The following is a 24,494-nucleotide window of genomic DNA, read 5'->3' on the forward strand; positions in this document are numbered from 1 at the left end:
TTGGCGTATCCTTAAAAGGCAACATCGATAAAACACGAAAATTCCGATGTCGATAAAATTCTAATGCAAACTGGGTTTTCCTGCACAGTCACAATGGATGTCTTAGTATGAAATTTTGTCCGCGAAAAATTCCGATATAGGAAATGACGAAAACGGTTTCTGCTGCGTAAAGAAGGTCGTTTTAAATGAAAGGCAACATCGATAAAATGCGTAAACAGGGATTGCTCGATGTCTTATATCACATGAATGGCGCGACGTGTGACAACTTGCAGTTTTATATGAAATAGGAACAGGAGTGCGTAAAACGGGAAGTTGTGATGTGAAGAAGATTTCGAGAAAGTTCCGTGTACGAAAAATTCGCCTCAGGATATTTTCCACGGGAAATTTCGTCGCAGGAAATTTGTCGCATAGGAAAATTCGCCGCATGAAAAATCGTCGCAAGAGCATTTTGCTGTAAAATAAGTATTTGTGATAAAAACAGTTAGGTTTATAGTTTTAGGGTGTGCTCTTAATACCGAATCTTTTTTGCATAAAAAGGTACCTCAAAAACAGTTTTTCATCACAAATACTTGTTTTACAGCAAAATGCTCGTACAGTGACTTTTCCTATGCGGCGAATTTTCCTGTGGCGAGTTTTCCTAGAACACTCCAGAGCAGCTCATAGTCGCCAGAATGACAATGTGTGTTTGAAATCTGTGGTTCGTTCAGGCTAGCTCGTTGGATCAACCTAGGCCGGGTCATTCAAAAACAAGAGCTGTGTGAAATCAAAATCAAAAACCTTTAAGCAAGTTTTGACTTTTTTGAGCGGCGCATTTTCTTCACAATACCTACTATAATGCCAATTAATACAGCTAATCATGACGTTACTAAACCTACAATAGTCTTAAATGTCTTCACAGATATCCACTTTATAGCTGAACAGTTAGTTACGTTATCAAAACTTTCTAGAAGCAAGCATGAACCTCGCCAAAATTATTTTGTTCATCTCTCTCGTTTATGGCTTGTATGCCAAACAAAAATTACCCGGTAAGATGCGTGTTTCGGATAAAATTACTGTAAAATCTGGCAACACTGATTTGCAGGTAATCTTTTTCTACACATGACATGGGCAAACTACGACCCGCGGGCCAAATCCGGCCCGCTGGGTGATTCAATCTGGCCCTCCGGATGCTGCCATAAACTTTAACCAAATCTGCATGCACTACTTAGTTGTTGTTATTGAAATTTGTAAGGTGCAAATAACAATAGGATTGTTAGATTATGATCGTAGTCTGTGTGAGTTGTATTTTAGGTTGGCACAGACTTTCAGGTTATGGAATTTTTAACTAAACCTAACGTCACACTTACATGGCCCGCTAGTATAGATGGGCAACATTTTTGAACCCCGGTCCGAAACAATGCCCACCCCTGGTCTACACCCACTCCTAGATTCTGGTACCAAAACTGCTATAATATAAGAAATTTATGGAGGATTTACAAGATATGTCAGATTCAGCAAGTGTAGCAACACGTATAATTTTCTGGCACAATATGTCGTTATATTTAACTTCACGTTTTGACAGCTGGAGCTTGCGTTTCCAAGATCGTGAATGGGAAACTCATTCAAGTTGGAGATTGCAAGGTTAAATTAAGTTGCTTTTTTGTGGGTTGTTTTTACTCCGAGTAAGGCATTGGGTTAGCAGCCACTGTCATTTATAAAGCAGATCTAGGAAAATTTACCGTAGGAAATCTCGCCGCAAAGGAAAAATCGCTGTTAGAGCATGCTGTAAAACAAGTATTACTTTTTAATTAAAAAAGAATAATTTTTCAAGGGCGTACCCAACCCTAACCCCATAAACCTAACCGTATTTATCAGAAATACTTATTTTACCTCAAAATTGCTCTTGTGTTTCTCCTATGCGGCAATTTTTCCGGACACGGTATTAAACCTACTTTATTTTGAAGATCTCAAAGCTTTTCAATTCTGAATTGCTTACCCAATTTAAATCCGAATTCTATATGTCTAATATAATATAATACAACGTATGTGTTTATTATGACCATACTAATCACCTCCATTTTTTATTTATTTCACAGAAAGACGATGGATCCGGTGAGTTCGCCCTACTGCGTGATATAGATTATGTTTAAAAAAAAATATACTTAGGTGACCGTAAACCTGACATGGGCAAACTAGTGCGTAAGGCAGTGGTCGGCAACCTTTTGTTGCTCGCGGGCCAAAATTAAAGCTTGCAAGCCATTGGCGGGCCGCACATATTTTTAGAAAATTGAAAATCGAATGAATGGCCGATGAATCACATTTTATCACACAGATCAGAAGTTAAATTTTAAGCAGCGCGCGAAGACTGACAATTTGAATATGTTTTGCGCCATCAAACCATTTGTACTTAGCATCAACTTTTTTGCGTTTTGTTGCCATTTGTGTAAATTATAATTAAATTATAGGCTCGTTAAACGAGTAATTGTGAATTATATACTTGTTACGTTATAATATAATTTAGTCTACACGTAAATTCTTTTGCGTAAAGAATATAATCGACAAAACAGCTATAATTCAGTGGAGCGTCGCGGGCCGGATTATATTGCTCCGTAGGTTGTCATATTGGTCGTAGGTTGCCGACCCCTGGCGTACGGGCTAAATTCGACCCGTTTGGTAATTCAATCTGGCCCGCCTGATGCTGTCACAGCCAAACCGAAACCAAATTTTGATGTATTGGCAAAACAATAGCTGGGGAATTTGCTGAGATTGCAATAAGTTAAGAGTTAAAGTTAGCACAAGGCTTATTATTTTACATTTTGCTTTTGCAACACTGTGAATATTGGTCATGAAACGTAAATTTTCACGTCACTTTTGAATGGCTCGCCAATCTAGATGGGCCAGGTATTTGGCCCTTTGTCTGAAAACCTTGCCCACTCCTGCCCCAAACGAATCACACACTTGAGTCAAAATTAAGCACTGGCCCAAAAATATTCTTAGAATGTAAGATAGTTGAAGTATACAATGGGTATTGTGAACATTATAATACGACAAAAACAGATTTGAAATGCCTTATCCTACACACAAATGAAATATGCCATTTATTTATAGAAATCGCCAGACTGATCAAGAAAAGTCTCGATGAAAAAAGAAAAGCTGAAAGTAATTTCATTTTTGTGATTTGATAATTCGACTATAAAATATACCAAACACGTTAAATGAATAATATTCAATTTCATGGATATTTCAAGTATTAGACTTGACATGAGAAAACTACGGCCCGCGGCTCAAATCCGGCCCGTTGGGTGATTCATTCTTGGCTGCATGATGCTGCCATAACCTTTACCTAATTCTGCCAGAACTACATGATTTTTATTATTGAAAATTGTATGGTGCACTAGGCTTGTTAGATTATGCTCGTAGTCTGTGTGAGTTGTATTTTGAGTTGGCACAGACTTTTGTGTTATGGGAATGTTAACAAAACTTTACCTCACACTTATATGGCCCGCAAGTCTAGATGGGCAACATTTTTGGCCCCTGGTCCTTGCCCACCTTTATATTAGACCCTTAGTTGTCAGTGAGTGATTAACCCAACTCCTAGTCGGTTACGACTTCGCCCACTAACCATGTATCTAAACTTGATAGATATTACAACATCTGAAACGTATTTGTTCCGTCGTTCTCCTGTAAAATTTTTCGTTTTATCGACTATCGTCTGAACAAAATTATTAGATTGTAATATTTCTAAAAATTCTATTTTGGAAGAAAGTCTCAATCAATCTCAGATCGTTGTAAAATTCTGAAATTTTAATATAAAATACTCACTGACAACAATATTTTTGTTTTCAGTTAAACGTGGCGTCACATACAATTCAAAATTGTTCCGAGCAGTTGTGTATGATGCGTACAAGGTCGACGTCAATGACGCTCCATCAATTTGTAAGTCATTGAACTACGGGAAACCCGCGAATATTTACGACCTCGCTCATTACCAGCTGTTGCTCCCTTATCTACGTTTACTGATAGCTGATGGTTGGACAAAGATTAACCTTTGGACAGGGATGGGGTATAAGGTCAGTTTGATAGATCACAATCTGAAATCTCCGTCATTTTTATTCATTTTTGTAAACTTCACCGGGTCCAAGGTGAACTTTAATAAAATTACCAAATAGTGGGCATGTATGATTTGTTAAGATTAGATAATTAGAAAACCGAAATATAGATAATGCTTTTAATTTAAAATATATTGTGACGTCATGGACGAACTGTCCGATTAATATTCTGGCGTTTTCCGAATATAATTCATAATTTGAGATATTTCCAGTAATATCTGGTTTCACTCATTTTCATGTCGTTCTTAACACATTACTTGCCATACCTTTACTATAAAACTCATTACTAAATGAGCCTTCTCATCTAAGATGTCAGTCATATCAATGACATTAAACAACATGATAGGCAACTCTGACGTCACTCCATAAGACTACATGCGAAAGATTGTATTTCATGATACGCTCCAATGCACATATTTCTCGTCGCCTTTCGCGACGGTTTTCCGCTTGCTTTTGCTACTCGGCGTCTTCTTTACGTGTAGTACCTGCCTTTTTGCGCCTGTAACGAAAGAAAATAATCTCTATATCTGAGAAGTTTTGCTCATTTGGAAAGCTGGAATGGCAGACAAGCTGTAAAGAGTAATTCTGAACATCATAGACGTTTTTTTATCAGAGAATATTACAAACGCGATAGCGTAAAGATTTGTGTGAATCATTTTGCAGATAATGACAAAGTTCAAAGTTAGTAATTTTAATGTTTGCGCTTAAACATTGAAATTTCATTTAAAGAGGGTGTCATACAAAACAGCAAAACTGTTTTTACTTCTCTTAAAGGTGCTGTGATACAATTCCATAACACAAAGTTTGCACCTATCGAACTTGTTTAAGTAGGTGAATTTATTAGACATATTACATATTCAGTTAATCGTAGGTAACATTACTGGTACATAATGCCTCGTAGATAGGTTTGTGTCTAAATTTAGGAATTTAACTCATAGCCCGCTAATTAATATTATCTTCTATGCAGGAGATTGCAGGGCTGATTCAACTTGCAGCCTTACCAATCACCTGACGATGCTCATTTAGATTGTCTCGAGCAAGTCTTCTTGAAAGACTTGTGTGAATGGAGACTACCTATATGCCTTCCTCCGATTTTAGAAGACAAATTCAATCTGAGGAATTTTGCATATAATTCTCATTGATTGTTGGCTGTTTATAATTTCTATTAAATGTGAATTCTGATTATATCAAAGAGTTAAACATTTTTTACGTAATTTACGGGCACTTTTTTCTTGTCAATACTCCAAGCTGAGGTAATAAGCAAGACAATACATTCATGTCATCTGAAAGCAAAATATACACACTAATTAAAAGTTTGACACATTGAGATAATACATCATGACAGAAAATACAAAGATACAGTATGTATGACCATCACATGGTAATTAAAATTAAAAAAAAAAAATTAATAGAGGCTGTGGAGTATGAAAAGTTCGAGACAAAGAAAAGAACAAAAGTTCATAGCTCATGAACTCTCAATTCTGCCTCCATTGCTTTGTGAAGGCCAATATATTCCGAGTGGCTGAATTGGTTTACCTTTATGATAGCAACGGTTTTGTATTTAATATAGCGAGATTTTTTTTTCAATTTAATTGAAGTGATATTATTTCCCAAAGGAATGCTTGAATCGTCTAGAATCAGTGGTGTCAAACTCATGGGTTTTGAGAGCCGCATTGCATGTTGGAAATTGTAAAAAGGGCCGCAAACAGTTTTTGATAATGTATACTCGAGAGATATTTTTCAGATAGTTTTAGTTTGTGACATATATTGTGATGCAACTAATCAGTTGGATTAAGTTTTATTATTTTCTTTAATTTCAAATGCAATTACATATTAATATTTGCATTCCACTATTATTGCAAGTTACTGTATTTATTACAAAAAATCATAAAATTCCATGTACAACCATCAAAATCATTTTTGAACAAGCCTTGGTTAAGGAAAGAATAAAATATACACTAAAAATGACTTAATCTAAATATATGAACCTAAAATTAACAAAAATACTACAGTATAAACTCAATGTTTTTTTAATTACATTTGTCCTGACGTTTGGCATCTTCTTTGTGTCACCAGCATACTAAGGCCAGGCTGAAATGATTTTATAATACCAACTCTAACTAACGAGGTCACATGATCATGGGTTAATCTGTATCTTTGCAAAAGTTTAATTAATTCCAGTAATGCAAAAAAGTTACTTTTATCATTTCATGTATAGATCAGTAAAAATAAAAATGACAGACTTTTTCGACAAGACATTTCACGCTACATTGCATGGCATAGGATTGCTTGAATTATTATTGATATTGATTTTTAGTAACTAAGTCGTTGTATTTTTATATTAATATACAAACACATGGAAATTTTCTGTTCGGAGTTGGTCTTCGAATTTGTCATATTGACTGCTGAGCTTATTGTGTTTTTTCATTGTACTGATGGAAATATGACAAATTTAACAATGTGCTTCAGAAATTTGTGAAATGCAGAAATATTGCAACTCCCATTTTCTTCGAAAATGCCACCTTCTTCGTGTACTTTAATTTAATCACTCAAGTGTTTTATTCAGTATTCTTTTGCTAGCTTGATGTGTATTCTTAATTGAGTCAAAATGTGAACAAAAAAAAATTAACTTTCTAAAACTACTTTCAGTAAATTGTTTTCTGTGTGAATATTCAATTTCACTTTAAAAGGTTTGAAAAATCTTTTACATTTAAATAAAAAAAAAATTCCAAAATACTATTACAATTATTGTTAAGCGTTCGAGGGCCGCACTGGAAGTTCTCTGGGGCCGCGAGTTTGACATCCCTGGTCTAGATTGAAGTTGTCTAAAATATATAACATTATTTTATCATGAATCATGATTATACCCTTTCCTGAATTTCTTCTATAGTACTACCAAAATTTGATGAATCAAATATAACACAGGTGTAGTCAGTGAACCGTAATCCTCATTTTTCAAAGCTGTTTTAAGTATGTCTGGCATGTTTTGTGCCTTTTTACAAAGAAGACCGCTTATGCAATCTTACGCTTTGGAATTTTTAGTTATTTGCCTCAAGCCCTGCAGGATGTAGGGGCCATACACAACTTTACCGGAGGGTCAAATGTCTTTGCATTCCTCCATAGGTTGTTCTTCTATTGCAAACATTTATGGAGTATTCTAATCATATTTCTTGGAATCAAACTGTCACTGATATTTCGCCAGACTTCTGATATCTCCCCTTCAGCTACAGTTGTCCTGTGAATAAATAATAGGAAATTGAGGTTAGACGAATAGTTGAAAGTTTTGTTTTATGTCGGCCTAATTTCTTGATTGATATACTCACTATTATTGCTATTGCCTCTTGTGCTGCAGGAGTCTCACAATGCTTAGACAGGTCTGTCCACAACTTTCACATCTGTAGGAGAGGAGATGTATTAATTTTCGTTAAGAATAAATAAAGCAGTCTATATGATTCAGAATGGAAAAGCTAATAAACCCAATATCTTATGTTTTTTGTAAAAAATGTTTTACTGGATTTGGTATATAAACCAACTAATAAAGGGGTTTAGTCAGAAAATTATAAGCATTCGTGGCTCCAAATACTTGAGAGATCAGACTATACAATATAGACCGGTATGAGTGAAATTTTAGGTGAACTTGTTAACCCGTTGATTCAATACGCAAATAAAAGTGAATGAGCAATAGTATGTTACAGCAATAAGTATATATCCTCACTGATTAAAAAAATCTAAATGGAGGTGCATGAACTATTTGAAACCATAAGGGGTAAGTAAATATGCAATTTCGGCAGATGGCCAACTACGTACCACCGTACTGAATTATAAACTTCGTAGTATTTGACAAAAGCTGGCTTTCCCGCATGTACTTAACAGTGCGATGCCCGGGTGTGATATACAACAATAGTATTTACCTTACTTTTTTCCGATTTCTTTTTACCCTCAATTTTCCACATATCATTAAAAACCACAACAATTGTCGAAGCAGGCTCGAACACCATTCGTGCTATGCCTTGAAAGCAACACACATCCGCTCGTTTTCGTCTCGTCAAGTATGTGCATTGGAGCGTGCTATCGAATACGATCTTCGGCCAAAAATGCCGGAGTTGCGCATCATGTTGTTTAATGTCATTGGTCATATTAACATTTCAAGCGACTGATTTTGAAGGTTTATTCAATTGTTACAGAACAATCAGCTTTTGCTTTCGAGTGGGCGACCAATCACTATAGCAACAGAAGTGTGGCGTCCGGGTAATTGGAGATCCCATTCAGCGTGGACAATTGTTCTTGTCGATGTCCAAGAAGATTCAGAAAACAAAGATCAGGGAATATACAATACAATACCATTAGCGTCGTGTTACGGTGTCATTTGTGAAATATAAAACCTGCTCAAAACCAGACAGAACTTCGTTGACGGACTGAATGATACAAAGGACAATAAGATCTTACGTTTTATTACTTATCCATATTAATCCTTTACTATTATTACCCGCATAACCTATGCCATGTCTATTGAAACTTTTTGCTCCGAAAATAAATTCGTAGCTGACACACCCCATGTAATTTCTGTATATAACCAAGAATGATAATAAATATTGATTCGATGAATTGTGAGTTTGGTATTATTTTGTCAGTTTATGGGAATCAAACAAAAAGGGTAATGAAACGTAAAATAGGAAATTACTCATGCGTGAAAGTGACCACGCCTACCTACCTATGCAGCAAATGAGCCGCATGCGGCTCTCAACAACCTTTCCTGCGGCTCTTGTTATTGCTTTAAAATTAATTACTTTCAAAGAAAATTTTTCAATAAAAACTAATCATTGTCTTGAAATTAAAATGCGGAAGTCTATTAGTCAGTCGAATGGATTCCCCCGTGTTTATTTCGTAGCATTGATTAATCTACAATATGCAATAGTGACGCAACAGTAAGCATTTTCGCGACCACTCGAACACTTTTCACTTGGAAAGATTTTAGACAAGGATGTAATCATTGGCTTGCTTTCGTTGATTTTCAGTTTTTGTCGCATTTTCGAATATTATGTATAAATCAAAAAACTCAATGATTATTACTTATCGATTTTAATCGGTAAGTATGTTGATAGGTATTTGTCTGTCTGTCTGTTAGATGCACGCGATATCTCACGAAAGCGAGGTTGAATCTGCTCCAGATTTTGCATGTGCTTTCATCATATGTCGTACCAGAAGCTTATTGATTTTGGAGGAATTATGTCGTATAATTAGCGAGTTATCAATTAATTAGTGATGGGACACAAGGTGTCACTATGGAGTAAGAGCGCTGTTTTGGGGGATCCCCTAACTTTCGATCGATAAGTCCTCGGTCTCTGACCGATATTTTTGTTCTAGTAGTTATATCCTTGCGTTCACATTAGCGACAGCTGTTGAATACCTTAAGGGCCGATTTCACAACCAAATTGAGTGGCAATAATGGCAATAATGACATTTCAAGGCCTTTGGGCCTAATAGAGGTTCAGACGCTAATTATAACTAATTCCTTCAAGTTTTAAAGTTTTTTTTTTCAACGAAACAACACTCCGACGGTTATTATAGCTAAAATACTTACTGAGTAATGCTCAATTTTCTTTACGGAATTTGCAAATTCAGCACTTCACTCACCGGTGATGATTTTGATTATGTCATGCCCTAAGGCTTAATTATTACTGCCCAAATGCTTCAAAATTTAACAATTGTAATCATTTTCGATGATAATAGACGCAACAATTCATGAACGAGTCAGTGTGCATTGTTACAACGAAATTCATGATTGATTTTACGTTCTACTCTTGGTCTAACGGCCATGCATGGTCGAGTAAGATGTTTACATATTCGAAACATTACTTGGCCAAGGATGCAAGGGATCACTAAAGAGCTGATACAAAGTGATTTAAAGGGAGTAGGACATGACATTTCTTATATGGTCCCAACTTAATTAGTCTTTTTCATACAAGTAACTCATACCAGCTTTTGGAAAAACTTTTGGTCATTTTTAAATCCATGCTATTTATATAACTAGAGTTTTCTAACGACCTAAAATCGCCCTTTTCACAATGAAACGCCGAAAAGTCATTTTAACATTTAATTTTAATCAACTTTATGTTAGGAAATGCAAGAAATGGCCAATGACATGTCACCAAGCATGCGGAGATTAAAATCTGGGAAATTTATTTTAATATCCAATCTGGTTTGACGTTTCTAAATTTACGGAACGGTCGGTACGTTTTTTTTTGCAACATATGGAATTGAATCCATACGTTAAGTGCAAAGATAGCATATTATAACACCATAACCATAAGACAACGACTTTTCAAATTTGTCGTTTTTTTCTGATAGCGAGCGCCGTTGGGAAATCTCGCACAATTCACGATTGATGTTGGAGACGCGCGATTTCGGTGTCCAAGCAGAGCGGCGCAGGTCACGTGGTACCAGATATTCAAATAGTAAAATGTCTTTCGAATATTTCATTTTTCGAATATATTTTGCCCAGCCCCAGTTGTTAGGTGTGTTGTTGTCACGATGACTTGGTATTTTGAATACGCGCTTAAGGTTTGTTGCTATTTTACCTTGCGTTATTTATGTGCGGCTCTTCATAACTTTGAGGTGTGAAACGCGGCTCTGGGACTAAAAAAGTTTGAGAACCACTGCACTGGAGTCTCACGACATTATATCGGAGTCAATGTTTTCCTGACCCGGATTCGAAGTCAAAATTTTGTAAACCTGGGGCCAAATGTAACCCCAAAGACCAGTTCTCATCGACTTTGCCCTCTCCGCGATCAATATAAGCATCTTATCTTGTATATCAATGTAAAAGTTCTACCTAGTCAAGCAAGCTTTGTGTGTTTCGTGTAGTTACGTACCCCGAGTACTTCTAGTGGACGTAGCATAACAATTGCATATGTTAATCCTAACCCCTCACATGACTGCGTCATCCAAAAATTACGTCACTACGACGTGACAGTGATGTAATAAGTCCCTCCAAACTATCGTAGATATACTTTGGCAAGCTCTATGGCGTGATTACACTAGACCCCAACTTTTATTGAACTGCTTTGGCACAATCAACATAAAGCAAACTTATAAGTAATAAGGTTTATTTCAGCTATATACAACCAGGGCAAAAATAAATGATATTGGTGGATAAACACTACTACGGACACTGGTTTAATAAAGGATTGGCGGCAGGGCCGGATTCGGACGATAAGAGGCCCTTGGGCTGTCCCAGATATGAGGCCTCTCCTTGACTATGACGTCACAACGTTTATGAATTCAACTATGGTGTCACAATTGGCTTTCGAATATTATGTTAAATATATTATAAATGGTGCTGATGAAGTATGCGTACCAAGATGGCGGACACCGGAACGTAATAAGCCTTTATGTACCAGGTTAGGGTTAGGCCATAATTTTATTCCAATTTCCTTATTTTAGTTCTATTACGAGTTTGGAGACTAGCCAAGTGACTCCCGTAGTATTTGTATTTGAAATTATGGCCTAACCCTAACCTGGTGGTACACATACTACGTTCCGGTGTCCGCCATCTTGGTATGCATACTCAAAGAGTACCTTATAAATTGTGTAAAATACGAAATTTTACTTACACCCAACGTACGATAAAAACCTAAATAGACTGGACAGTAAGTTGAAATTGAAAACACTTCAAGAAACCCAAACCTGCAATAAAACGTCATGCACAGAGTAACCAATGCCATAACAACCATTTCTAGTCGCGAAAAGAGATAAATAAAATAATATCGATAAAGTTATCAATCGATTTTTTTCTGTAATGTGTGGGATTTAAATAAATAATTCCGAAAATAGTGAAATATTTTCAATTATTTTTAGATTCGTTCTTGCTTAGATAAATTGGTAAAGCTATATATCGATATTTTTTCATCTTTTCTCAAAAAATGAATGTTTTATTAGAGCTCCAGAAGTATGTGTACCAATATGGAGATAACTAATTTTGTTCTCCTTTACATCAAGTTGTGTAAAGTGACGTAAACCAAGGGCAGGCGGTATATTCACTTTGCTAACACAGGCAATCTCGAACTCGCAATAGGACTAAAGTAAAGAAAATTGAAATCAAATTATGGCCTCTCCCTAACCTGGTACACATACTACGCGAGTACCCTAAATACTTTAATTAGTTCATTATGTAAGTGGAAAGTGTTATTTAAATTCCGAAAAATTTATCTCTTCGAGTGTATTTTTACATTGTAAAGAAAAGTAATTGCGACAATAATTAATAACATGGTTCAAAAATGAGTAAATGTCTGATTTTAAATTAAAAAAATTGAACCGGTGTGCACCAATATGGCGCACAACCTGACCCTTAACCTGGTACACATACTATGTTCAGACTGTTCACCATCAAGGTTCGTATACTACAGGAGTACTCATTATCGAATGCTAAACTTTGGATAGTATGAAAATACTGTTGAAATTCTAATTTTTCGACTTCAAAAGATTTAGAATTTGACTCTGAGAGTGTGCATTGCCGACACAGAATCCCAGCTTTAAGATATGTATATAGAGTCTATAAAGTGATGTCTATAAAGTCTTAATTAATTTTTTAAATTGCCAAGGGATTTATCGATAATGTTATTATATATTGTTATAATCCCAAGCATATGTATTTAAACGAAGTAAAAATACTTAAACAATTTCTGATTAAAAAACAACAACCCTAGTTGAGATATATTGAGAACTGCCTTCATAACAATATTGAAAATTTTAAAGGGAATTTATGGACACACTTTACTAGAGATTGTGGAGTTATGGAAAACTAAATATTTTAGTGAAAAGGTAAGGAAGTATGTACACACGCAACACATATTTTATTATCCAGGCATTATCAGTCTTTGGCTTATCCCTAAATGCCAAATAAGGCTTCAAGCTCACATAAATATTTATTTTTCACGCTGCAAGTATTATCGTTCAGCTCCCAATCAAAGCCAGAAGCAATATCGACGCAATCTTCATTACCGCCATGGTTGTTTGGTTCACCATCATGCCATGGAACAGAACTTACATTCGCGGTTACACCATCTTCCCAGATGAACGTATTTTCCTGTCGAATGTCGTTCAAACCAATCCATGCGTGGGATCGTCCAGATTTGACCAATGGTAAAATTTCTCTGCGAAAAAAAATGTCTGTTTATGGTATTTCACGACCTCACTTTCATAGCATCGCAATTTAAAGATTTATTCGTTACTAGGAATGACCGAAAGGAATTAGTTTTTATTCAGATTTCTAGCAAGTGTGATTCGATCGGTAAACTACTGGCCATGGAGTATTTTCAAAAGTATAATGACGATTAGCCAGTTATTTTGAAACGGCAGTCATAAGCATAATAGATCCTTTCGTTTTACTATTGGTTATTTGTAGCCTATTGTAAGCTAGTTATTTTTGGGGTGGGGCGCTAGACTTGACAAATTCTAAAAGAGGAGCGCGGCTTAAAAAATCTGAGAAGCACTGTTCTAATATATTAATCCTACGAGAATATTCCCCTAACCATTCCAACTAACCAAATCACCTGCGAATATCTTCATCTCGATAGCCCGCCGATGCCAATTGACCTCCCAATCGCTTACAATTTGCCTTCGCTACTGCGTATGTGACGAGGTCGCTGAATAGTTTATAGTAATTATTGTTTCCTGCTCGATACCATGTTTTGATGTTTGTGATTCCACGAGATGCCCATATAAGGGTTTCCAGATGCTCTTGCATTTGTGCCATTACTGCAAAGTAAATTAGAATGGTATTATTACCATGCCTATGTTATTCCGACATTTATAACATTATATGATATCTATTGGTCTAATGAAAGGCGTGCAACCTTCAATACAAAAAGGCAAGATACGAACAGCCGGATGAAACCGCGGGGCGCGCCTTTATTCAACGTAGGTTTTCTGATAGTTGCAAGCACAAACAATACTTTATTGATCTCGTAACTAGGGCTGGGCATTTTCGAATACCATGTGATTTCAGAATCGAATCGAATAATATTTTTCGAATCGAATCGAATCTCAAATACTTAAAAATATATAATTGTAAGCGATTTTATTATAGTAATTGGTCCTCTCAACAAATGAATTACCTAAGACATAGAATAAATCACCCAGAAAGATACTGAGCGCTCACACAGAATAACAAACACGTTTTATCGATAACTCACTACAGAAATTAGTCATATGTTAGAATTTCGTTGAAAAAATATGACTCCAATGAAAATAAAATTGGGGAATTCCCCTCGACCATAACCGGAAAGACAAAAACAAGATGGCGGCGATTCGAAATTTATCTCTGAACCGATTCGAATAATTTACTATTCGATTCGATTCGAATATTCGATTCGAAATGCCCAGCCCTACTCGTAACCTTCTTCCCACAAGCTAGCTGTTAGGGACTTGTCACGTCATAAACTTTTCAAGGCAAAGGAGTTGAAATTACTCGCTCATACCAGATTAAACTAGATTAAAAACTTGTTTTTCGGGCCGCACACCGTTCAAAATTGGAATTTCTTGGTGGGACGCCCAATTTTTCCTAGGTTGCACACCCCTGGAGTCGAATTTAGGGTGTTTTATTCCTATTGGTATAGTTTATTATATTATCGTTTTCATAACTGAAGATTATATTATAAAAAACAGAACGAAGAATTATCTTTTTGTAGTAATATATATGAAATCATCATATAATGCTTACACCATTACAGAACAAAAATCCAAAAATAACTACGAAGGAATAAACAAGCGCTATTTTTTCTTAAATATTTTGATGTTGTTATTTGATATTTTCATTCGTCTTATTTCACCGAAACTATTCTTGATTTACCTGATTTCAATCCTTCAATATCTGTTTCGATTTCAGTCAGTTTTGTTTGAGTATGTCCGGATGCTGTAATAAAAAATAATAATGATGAAACGTATTTAAAAGTGAAAAACCTTTGTTGGACGAATATAATTTGACACAGGCGACATTTACGAGAACGCTTTTATCGTGAACAATCACTGTCACCACGGTTCCAACCTCGCTTAGTTTCCATAAACACTAATTGTCATCTTTTCATCTAACACAGAGCATACTATAAATTAAAGAAATTAAATCATAGGTTAGTCCATTTGGGATAAAGTCCCTGAAACCCCAACTAACTCATGGTGTAAGGATTTGGGGTAGAATAAGAAAGAAACACATTGCGAATCGTAAGATACTAATGACAGTTTGTAGAGCTGACCGCTCGTTGGGTAATTCAATCCGGCTGGCCTGATGCTTCCACAACCAAACAAAAACCAAATTGTAATATTTAGATCAAAATTGTTCAAGAAAATTGTTGAGATAAATTTAGTTTTGGCACGGTGCTTATTGTTTTCCACTTTTGCTTTTGTAACACTGTAAATGTTGATCATAAAATGTCACGTCATACTAACATGGTCCGCCAGTCTAAGTGGCGAAAATGTTGGTCTTTGGTCCAAAAACTTGCCCCCTGTTGTAGAGAAAGACATTGGTCTGCCATATTTATTCACTTAAACAATTCACCTGCTTTTAAATCCTCTATGTCCTCGCTAGATTTCTCAACAATCGGACTAATTTGAGTCAGTTTTGCTTGAATCTGTCCTGAAATATCTGAACAAAAATTTATCTACTTTGAAATAAAATTATTTTCATTGATAAAACGATAAAAAAAAGCGTGGCGATCATTTCTCGAGTGGCATAAATGGAACAGTGTTTAATGGATACTCCCGTAGTGCGTGTACCAGGTTAGGGTTAGGCCATAATTTTATTGCGATGTTCCCTATTTTAGTTCTATTACGAGTTCGGGGATTGTCTGTGTTAGCCAAGTGAATATACCCATTGCCTATAGCAGGGGTGTGCAACCTTTTTTATTGGCGGGCCAAATACAAGTAACTGGGTAAAGCCGCGGGCCGCACCTTTATTTAATTCAGGCTTTCTGGTAGTTGCAAGCACAAAAATTGCCTATATTTGCTATTGATCTTACGGCATTATTAGGGGTTCTTGCAGAAATAGTAGATTTAAAACGCATAAACTCCTGAAGAAACTGCTATTTAAATTTTTTGTCACACCGACTTCAAACGAATGCAGTGAGAAACACGTTTTTGTAATATAAATCGTGTATTTAGCAACAGAATTTTGCTAGCTTGTTTTGCTAATATGACTGGTATGGGCTTTGCGACGAAAAAGAATGAATACTCGTTTTGCGGGTACACCATTCGAAATTGGTATTTCTCTGCGGGCTGCACAACTTCTTTTTGCGGGCCGCATTTGGCCCGCGGGCCGCAGTTTGCACACCCCTGGCCTAAAGCATACATACCGGCCCCTTGGGTAATTTAATCTGGTTCGCCTGATGCTGCCACAACCAACCTTAAACCAAATGTTGACGATTTAGCTAAAAATAGCTCAAGAAATCTGTTGGGATTGCGGTTAAATTTAGTTTTCCCACGGGGCATATTGTTTTCCATCTTTGCTTTGTAACACTGTAAATACCGTTCATATAATGTAGCTTTTTACGTCACACTCACATGATCCGCCAGACTAGGTGGGCAAAAGTTTCTGCCCCTGGTTCAAATACGTTGCCCACCCCTGGCCTATATGCTTCCGTTCCTTTACACAACTTGATGTAAAATAGGCGAACAAAATTAGTTACCTCCATATTGGTATACACACTTTTGGAGCGCCGTTTAATGATTAGAAATGGGAGTTTAGAGAACATTTCATAACGAGTTTCAAATTGAAATGTTCCCAAATGAATAATTTCAAGTTTGTAGCATATAATATGGTGCCATGTCTTGATAATTACTAAGACTAAATGAATGAAGCTTTAATTCAGGCTTTGAATGGCAAAAACTTTTCACATAGTGTTTATCCGGCACGCCCGAATTATGTGAACCAAGACGGCGGACACCGGAACGTAGTATGTGTACCAGGTTAGGGTTAGGCAAATTTTATTCCAATTTTCCTTATTTCAATTCTATTACGGACTGGCCAGGTGACTCAAGTAGTGTCTAAAAGTATGGCCTAACCCTAACCTGGTACACGTACTACGTTCCGGTGTCCGCCATCTTCTTTCACATATTTCGTGAGTACCCTTAATTCAACGATTAATCAGTCGATTGTTCACTAGGCCCACCGTTGAAAAATTCTGCGCTGAGAGGAAAGTACAAATTCAAAGACAACAACTGTTGAACTATTGAACAGAAGCCTGAGGACCTGTGCGTGTCAGCAAGAATAATATTAACGATCTCTTTTCACGAAATAGCAAGTATGAAAAAAACAAGCCGGTAGGCGCCCAGTATTTCCGATGACTCTTGAGGCCCGCATTTCAGCAAAACGATACCATATTTGCAAGATTGTATACAATAACGGCAGGGTACTGTTGCAGCCGCTTTACCGATACGGCCAATCCATTTGAGCGCTGCGCATCTCACCGGAACTCGGTTACCCTGACCGCCAATTCCCATCGCGCAATTCTGCAAAAAGCTGAATCCCTAAAGAAATCTGTCAGTAATGTAACCAATGTCATACCAAGCGCAGGTATCATGACATCATCTAAATGGGATGGACTTTGGTTTATTCAAAATGATTTATTTTATTTACTATATCTTACCCAAATTTAGGAATTATTTTGAAGTTTGATAGTTTTTGCGCGTCAAAGCTAGAGTCCGGCTATAGAAAAAAATTGAGAGTCTTTGTTTTGCATTCCAACGATATTTTTGCTTTTCAAGGACAGAGTCTCAATCTAGAAAAATTATCCAAAAAATATGTTTTGAACATGCCGTAAATAACGACCGAAAATTGCATAGTTCAAACAAAAAATGTTTTTTGGTCATTTATTGTATGTTCCTAATTTGGAATTTTTTTAAATTTTGATATTGTTTTGCATTTCGAAAGCCGAACAATCAAAAATCGGCTTTTTTCCTCCAAAAATGGTTTTTGTTTATTTATGTTTACCAAATTGGAATTTTTTAACTGTTGATATATCCGACATTCCAACACTAGAGTACTTCTATAGGCAAATAATCGAGAAAGTATGTCTCACACTTGCCGTAAACCACAATGAAAAATCGCATATTTCTCATAAAAATTGATTTTTAATATTTATTATACGTTGCCCAAATTGGAATTTTTTCAAATGTTGATATGTCTTACCGTGCAACACCAGAGTCCTGCTCTAAGAATATAATTGAGGAAGCATGTTTTGAACTTGCAGTAATCACCGACAAAAGTCGAATATATTATCCAAAAATCGGTTTCTGTTTATTAATTATTTGTTCTTAGAATTTATGAGATTTTGATTGCTTATCCTACTTTGCATTCCAACACTAGAGTCTGGAGTATTAGAGTATTTAACGCCATTATTTTCCTAGATCAAGACTGTAGTCGTGAAATTCAAAAAAATATCAAAAATTCCAGTGAAACTGCGATTTTCTGTTGTTGTTCACGGCAAGACTTTCTCGTTTATTTTTGTACAGCAGTACTGTAGTGTTGAAATGCAAAAAAAATATCCATTTTGGGGAACACATCATAAACAAACCAAAACCAATTTTGGGCGAAATATGCGATTTTGAAATATTTTCTCGATTTCTCAATTACTTTTCTATAGAGAAGGACTCTACTATTAAAATGCAAGAAATATCAAAATTCATATGAATCCTTGAATTGGAACATATAATGAATTAACAAAAACTATTTTTGTAGTGAAATAGGCGATTTTCGATCGTTGTTTACGGCGAGTTTGAAACATACTTTCTCGATTATATTCCAATAGCAGGACTCTAGCTTTAACTCTTTGAACTCTGACGTCTCTGAGCGAAGTTACTCGCTCACCCTGAAGGTTCGCGGCGCTGTATTGGTAGAACAATAAAATAATTCTAAATATTGGCTATTTTGCACGCTCATAACTTTTCATCAAATTTAGGTAGCACGTTGTGTGACATTTCAATCGAAAGGAAATTTTATCGTGCATTCAGAATGTATTTTCCCTTTTGAAATACATTTTGTCAAAAACAATAAAATTGACTCTAATCTAACAGTGATTTTTCTGCATGTAAGTGAGTTATGGCTTCAAATTTTGTTATTTCGGTACAAAATATACTGCCAATAATTGATGTTCATAAAGAGTTCTTCATAAGCTTTTTGTTGATATTCGAATTATTATCGTGGCTGCCTTATAACCAATTTTATATTTAAATATTCAATTGTGTATCAATGTGTCGGGTGAACTACTTCGATAAGCGGCCATGGCGCACTTATTACGCAGCTACGCAAAAGCCGATCACGTGACTAAGGTCATGAAGATGTTGATACGTACGTTCGAAACGTATTGCGTGGCAAAATGCGCAAGATAACTTTCACGACGACGTTCTCAGCGGGGCATCGGTCGCCGAGTTTCGATATGATATTAACCCGATATACTTGAAGCCCCGACGTCGAATAACGCATGCAATAATGGTGAGGTGAAGGGAAGTTTATATCGTCATATAAAATTTCCGTGGAAAATGTTTTATGCGTCCATCAGTATTTGTTCAAATATCAACCAAAATAGGTACTTGCCTACTCTTCAGATCAAAATATCAGATTGTACGAATGTTAGGCGAAGCAAGTCAAACTTATGACTTATGGCATATAACAGATATGAAACGACTTCAAGTAAACGTACGCCACGATGTGTATAAACCGAAAAATGCCAGCACTAATAACAGATGCGTCGTATGCCGCAAAATTTACAAAATTGCAAGAAAGGCCAATCCTGCCGCTATAGACAAACAGTTGCCCAAACAATGAAAGACGACGTTCAAATGCAGATACTGCGACGAATACTTATGCATGGGGAATGAAACCAAAAATTATTGGTATGATTGGCATAACCAAGTGCAATATTGGGTTTAGAGTGTATAGCACACTTTTATCCACATAATATTTTCTTACACTTATACATTTTCTTCTTTTGCATGATCTTAATTGTTCCGCATCTTTTTTTAATAAAATCACAATCTGGTTCATATTTTGTATGTGTTTAAAATGCAAAAAAATATCAAAATTAAAAAAAATACTATTCCAGGGAACATATAATAAATAAACAAAAATTGGCTGTAATTCGTCAAACAATTCTGTTAAATGCGTGAATGAATCTTCGTTTTTTTTTGTTTTTTTGACGCAGGAAAATTGATTGGAAACATTGTTTGTGTACCGAATAAACCAAAGTCTCATCTCGGCGATCGTAAGACATTCGGGTTTTAGATGACATTCAGTCACATAATTTAATGAATTTATGTTTTTTAAATACATTCTTATTCGAGCATATTTGCCCCATCGGGCTCATACGGATACGAAATAGGGATTTATAGTTAAATACACGATATTCTGGTATCCACTGTGTTATCCACAAATTAGAGTTAATTATTGGCACAGGAAGCCAATACAAAAGAGAAACTATTTTGTTTCAACGAAACCATAACCACAATATTATTTTTATGAGACAATAAATATTTTTAATTCGTATCCAAAATTACATACCAGTGAGATAATCTTTTATGGTTTCATTTATAATATGGTATTCCACCTCTCCTGGTGGTCCCCGTGGCCCAGATTTTCCACGAAAAACTGTTTGATCGGTAAGGACAGAATGCTGGTCTCTGTTGGTACAATACAGATGCATTTGCTGACCCTAAAATCATGAATATCAATAAAATATAAATATGTGAAGTTGAGTCCAACTCTTGTATGAGGAATCCTCTAAACTCTAAAGCAGTGTTTCTCAAACTGTGTGCCGCGGCACACTAGTGTGCCGTGAAAGATTCTCAAATGTGGCGCGCAGCTTTTTGAAATTCTAGGAAATAAGCTGTTTGTATTACACATAGACATACATGCAACTTGTGAGATTTGAATATCCATAATTAATATTTAGACTGATGATATTATTGCATTTGCCTTGTCGCTGTAGTAAGGGGTATTGTTCCAGTATAATTGCATTGTGATATCATAATGTTTTGTAAAAAAGACCCAGCCTTCCACCATGTTTATCTGCGCGTTCAGTTAGGCCAGTGGTCGGCAAAATTTTGTGTACTTGCGGGCCGAATATACACATTTCTTTCGTGTACGAACAATCGCCACATTTAATATATTATCCAACAATATATTGTTTGTATTTTCTTATTCTCAATATGAAAGATGATGTGGTTATGGCAACTTGGTTGCCCGCAGTACGTCGTTCAAATGACGATCTGGCAAGCGAGTACGAAGTTTGCCGACCCCTGAGTTGGGCTATGGGAAAGCAAGTTTGGTCGAGTTTTGGCTTTCTGCTTACAAATTCTATTCAATCATCGGTGCAAAAGCCATCAATATAATCTATCCATTTGCATCTACATGGCTGTGTTAAGCCGTATTTTTTGCTCTGGCTGTAATCAAAAGCAAAAAAGGGAGGGAGCGACCGACCCTCGTTTCTCAAAACAGGCACAAACATCGCATTAACATTTTGTAGAATAATTTGCCCAAGTCTAGCTCAAATTTCTCACAAGTGTGCCGCGAGATTTTTCCTATTTGCTTAGTATGCCGCGAGCAAAAAAGTTTGAGAACCTCTGCTTTAAAGCGAGGGTGTGCAACTTTTAAAACACTGAGTCACATTCACATAACTTGGGATGAACGGCGAATCGCACCTTTATAGTAGTTGAAATAACAAAAAATTTGGTTAATAATTTTATGATAGTTTTCGCTTCGATCAAGCTAGCTGTTAGGGAATTGTAACGTATTGGGATTACTCGCACGTACCAGTTTAATCTAAATTAAACACTCGTTCAGAGAGCCGCGCGCAATTCAAAATTGGCACGACTCCGCGGGCCGCGCATTTTTTCTTTGTGGGCCGCATTTGGTCCGCGGACCGCAGGATGCACACCTTTGCTCCAAAGTATGAATTATCTTATCTTCCCAACGTTAATATATCGATGATGCTATTTTCGCTCTCTCGTTTTTTCAATTAAATTGACCCCAGCCTCAGCCAGGGGGAATTCAATACAGTATTATAAGTTTGCTGCTTCGCGTGGTTTGAGATCGTCAATTTTAAATTGCATCGAAAATCTTGCATTATAAAACTATACTTTTTTAGGTTGAATATAGTAACATCCATTTTTAAGTACCCTCAAAGTATGTGAACCAAGATGGCAGACACCGGAACGTAGTATGTGTACCAGGTTAGGGTTAGGCCATTATTTCAGGTACAAAAACTACGGAGTCACTTGGTTAGTCCCCGAACTCGTAATAGAACTGAAATAAGAAAAGTTGGCATAAAATTATGACCTAATCCTAATGTGTCCGTCATGTTGGTTCACATACTACGGTAGTTCCAAAACTTCTCAACAAATATACAGCGAATACATTTACCTGAGAACTTTCGTCTGGGATTCGCTGTCCATGTGATATTCCAACGCATAGTATCACGAGTATCCAAGTAAAATACATAATGAAAATACGGTATCAATGCTTCGGAAACGAATTGTTTCTGAATTAGGTCTAAATTTTGTAAAACATATTTTATTAAAAAGAACAATTTTTTATCCACAGTTTATTGTTTCAGTTATAAATGCTACAAACGTTGGCCAGCCAAGTAGTAGACACTTTAGACCAGTGGTACCCAACCGGGGGCCGTGGCCCACCAAGGAGGCCACAGAGAATTTAGTCTGTGTGGGGGGCACCATGCCAGGCTCGAAACTGATATTCCTTTTACTTAAAAACTCCCCGTTCTTCCCAGTTTCCTTGCTTGATAAGGTTATTTCACAGAGTTATTCCCTTTGTTGAGCATGAATTGTTTGAATATAATGAAGTTCGGAATATACCAATAAAAAATAACATTGTAAACACTACTGTAATACAATTAAAGAGTTCATGAGTGCTTAAAGCTTTCGGGAGAGGGCCACGAGCCACAAAAAGTTGGGAACCCCTTTTCTAAAATATATTTTTTACCTATCTGCTAGTGGGGCTTACACAAAGCCTGGTTTGAAGATAACTTTTAAATTTCGCTTATATTAACGCATTTTCTAAACAGCTAATCATTCTACAACAACCTTCCGAGAACCGAGTACACACAATGGCACAATTTGAGGCTCGCAATATATTGCGAAAGGTTTCTTTCATATTTTTTTGCCCAGACTGTTGCTTATTTTTTCGTATCTTGTATATTGTTTTTCTTTTCATCTCATTTCTCTCAGATTGCCTACTGCACATTCGGCTTGCCGGTAATACAAAATGCAAACTTCGCATGAGAAAACGCTACAAAAATTACGCAGGTACACAAGTTGGTACTCCCGATGTGTACCAGGTTAGGATTAGGCCATAATTTTATTCAGATTTTCTTTCTTTTAGTTCTATTACAAGTTCGGGGACTGTTTGTGTTAATCAAATGAATAGGCCCCACATACAACTTGATGTAAAATAAGCGAACAAAATTAGTTACCTCCGTATTGGTACACACACTTCTGGACTGCCACAAGTGTTTATAGAATGTAACATCATATGATAAAATACCTTTTACCTGTCATGGATCTGGCAAATTACATGGAAAATACAAAACTTTCGCGCAAAAAATAAGTTCCCAAAAAACACTGTCAACTTTTATTTAAAATAACAAGTTTCTTCAACGGTCAGCGTGAGAGATTGCACGATACAAAAGCAATTCAACTTATGAATTGTATCGGTATCACAAGGAGTTGTGCGCCAAGGAAGTAATTGTCTCAAAATACGTTCAAGTTCAACTTTCTGATTCGCACGGGGAAATACTGCCAGACTGACGGCATGTTCGCAGGGTTCACACTCTGTAACACCATATGATAACTTACCCCCAGAACTTTCTTGGGCCTTTGAAGAGAGGCTTGTAATGGATATATCTGCAGACTGTCAAGTAGGGGTTTAATTGTGTTTTATTTTTATATCTTTTCCCCACTTTTACTCCAAACAAGACTTTATACCTGGCATAGGCAAACTAAGGCCCGCGGGTCAAATCCGGCCAGTTGGGTAAACCAATCTGGCCCGCCTGTTGCGGCCACAAACACACTAAAACCAAATTTTGATGTTTCAGCAAAAAATAGTTCAAGGAATTCGTTGAGATTGCGATTAAATTTAGTTTTGTCATGAAGCCTATTGTTTTCCACTTTTGCTTGCTTTTGCTAACACTGTAAATCAAATTCTGTTTATAAAATGTAACTTTTTACGTCACACTTACATGGTCCGCCATTCTAGGTGTGCAAAAATTTTGGTTTATAGACTATCATTCATAGGGTAATGAGCTACTATTTTCCGAACATCCGCAATATTTTCGTTTCCGCATATCTTACGCAATTTCTTACACTCTGGATAGGTTGATGGCCTTGGGATTTGTATCCGAGATT

General features: G+C 36.3%; 1 protein-coding gene and 2 long non-coding RNA genes across 3 annotated transcripts; 2 read left to right on the forward strand and 1 right to left on the reverse strand.

The window, feature by feature from the left end:
- The first annotated feature begins 885 nt into the window (after positions 1-885).
- On the forward strand, positions 886-2,129 carry LOC144424373 (uncharacterized). The gene is made up of 3 exons (XR_013476665.1): positions 886-1,025; positions 1,562-1,620; positions 2,076-2,129. It is a non-coding gene; the product is annotated as an uncharacterized LOC144424373 (long non-coding RNA).
- Positions 2,130-2,693: 564 nt separating this feature from the next.
- LOC120332036 (uncharacterized) lies at positions 2,694-8,644 on the forward strand. Its single transcript, XR_013476864.1, has 3 exons — positions 2,694-3,138; positions 3,826-4,049; positions 8,273-8,644. It is a non-coding gene; the product is annotated as an uncharacterized LOC120332036 (long non-coding RNA).
- A 2,535-nt stretch (positions 8,645-11,179) lies between these two features.
- On the reverse strand, positions 11,180-22,629 carry LOC120332043 (collectin-10-like). The gene is made up of 6 exons (XM_078114121.1): positions 22,495-22,629; positions 20,635-20,785; positions 15,640-15,726; positions 14,938-15,000; positions 13,640-13,844; positions 11,180-13,240 (listed from the first exon to the last, which is right to left on the reverse strand). Exons 1-6 carry the CDS (start codon positions 22,570-22,572, stop codon positions 12,976-12,978), a joined length of 849 nt encoding a protein of 282 aa, XP_077970247.1. The 5' UTR covers positions 22,573-22,629; the 3' UTR covers positions 11,180-12,975.
- Between the last annotated feature and the right edge of the window lie 1,865 nt (positions 22,630-24,494).

This window comes from Styela clava, chromosome 6, assembly GCF_964204865.1.
Source record: "Styela clava chromosome 6, kaStyClav1.hap1.2, whole genome shotgun sequence".
Lineage (NCBI taxonomy): Eukaryota > Metazoa > Chordata > Ascidiacea > Stolidobranchia > Styelidae > Styela > Styela clava.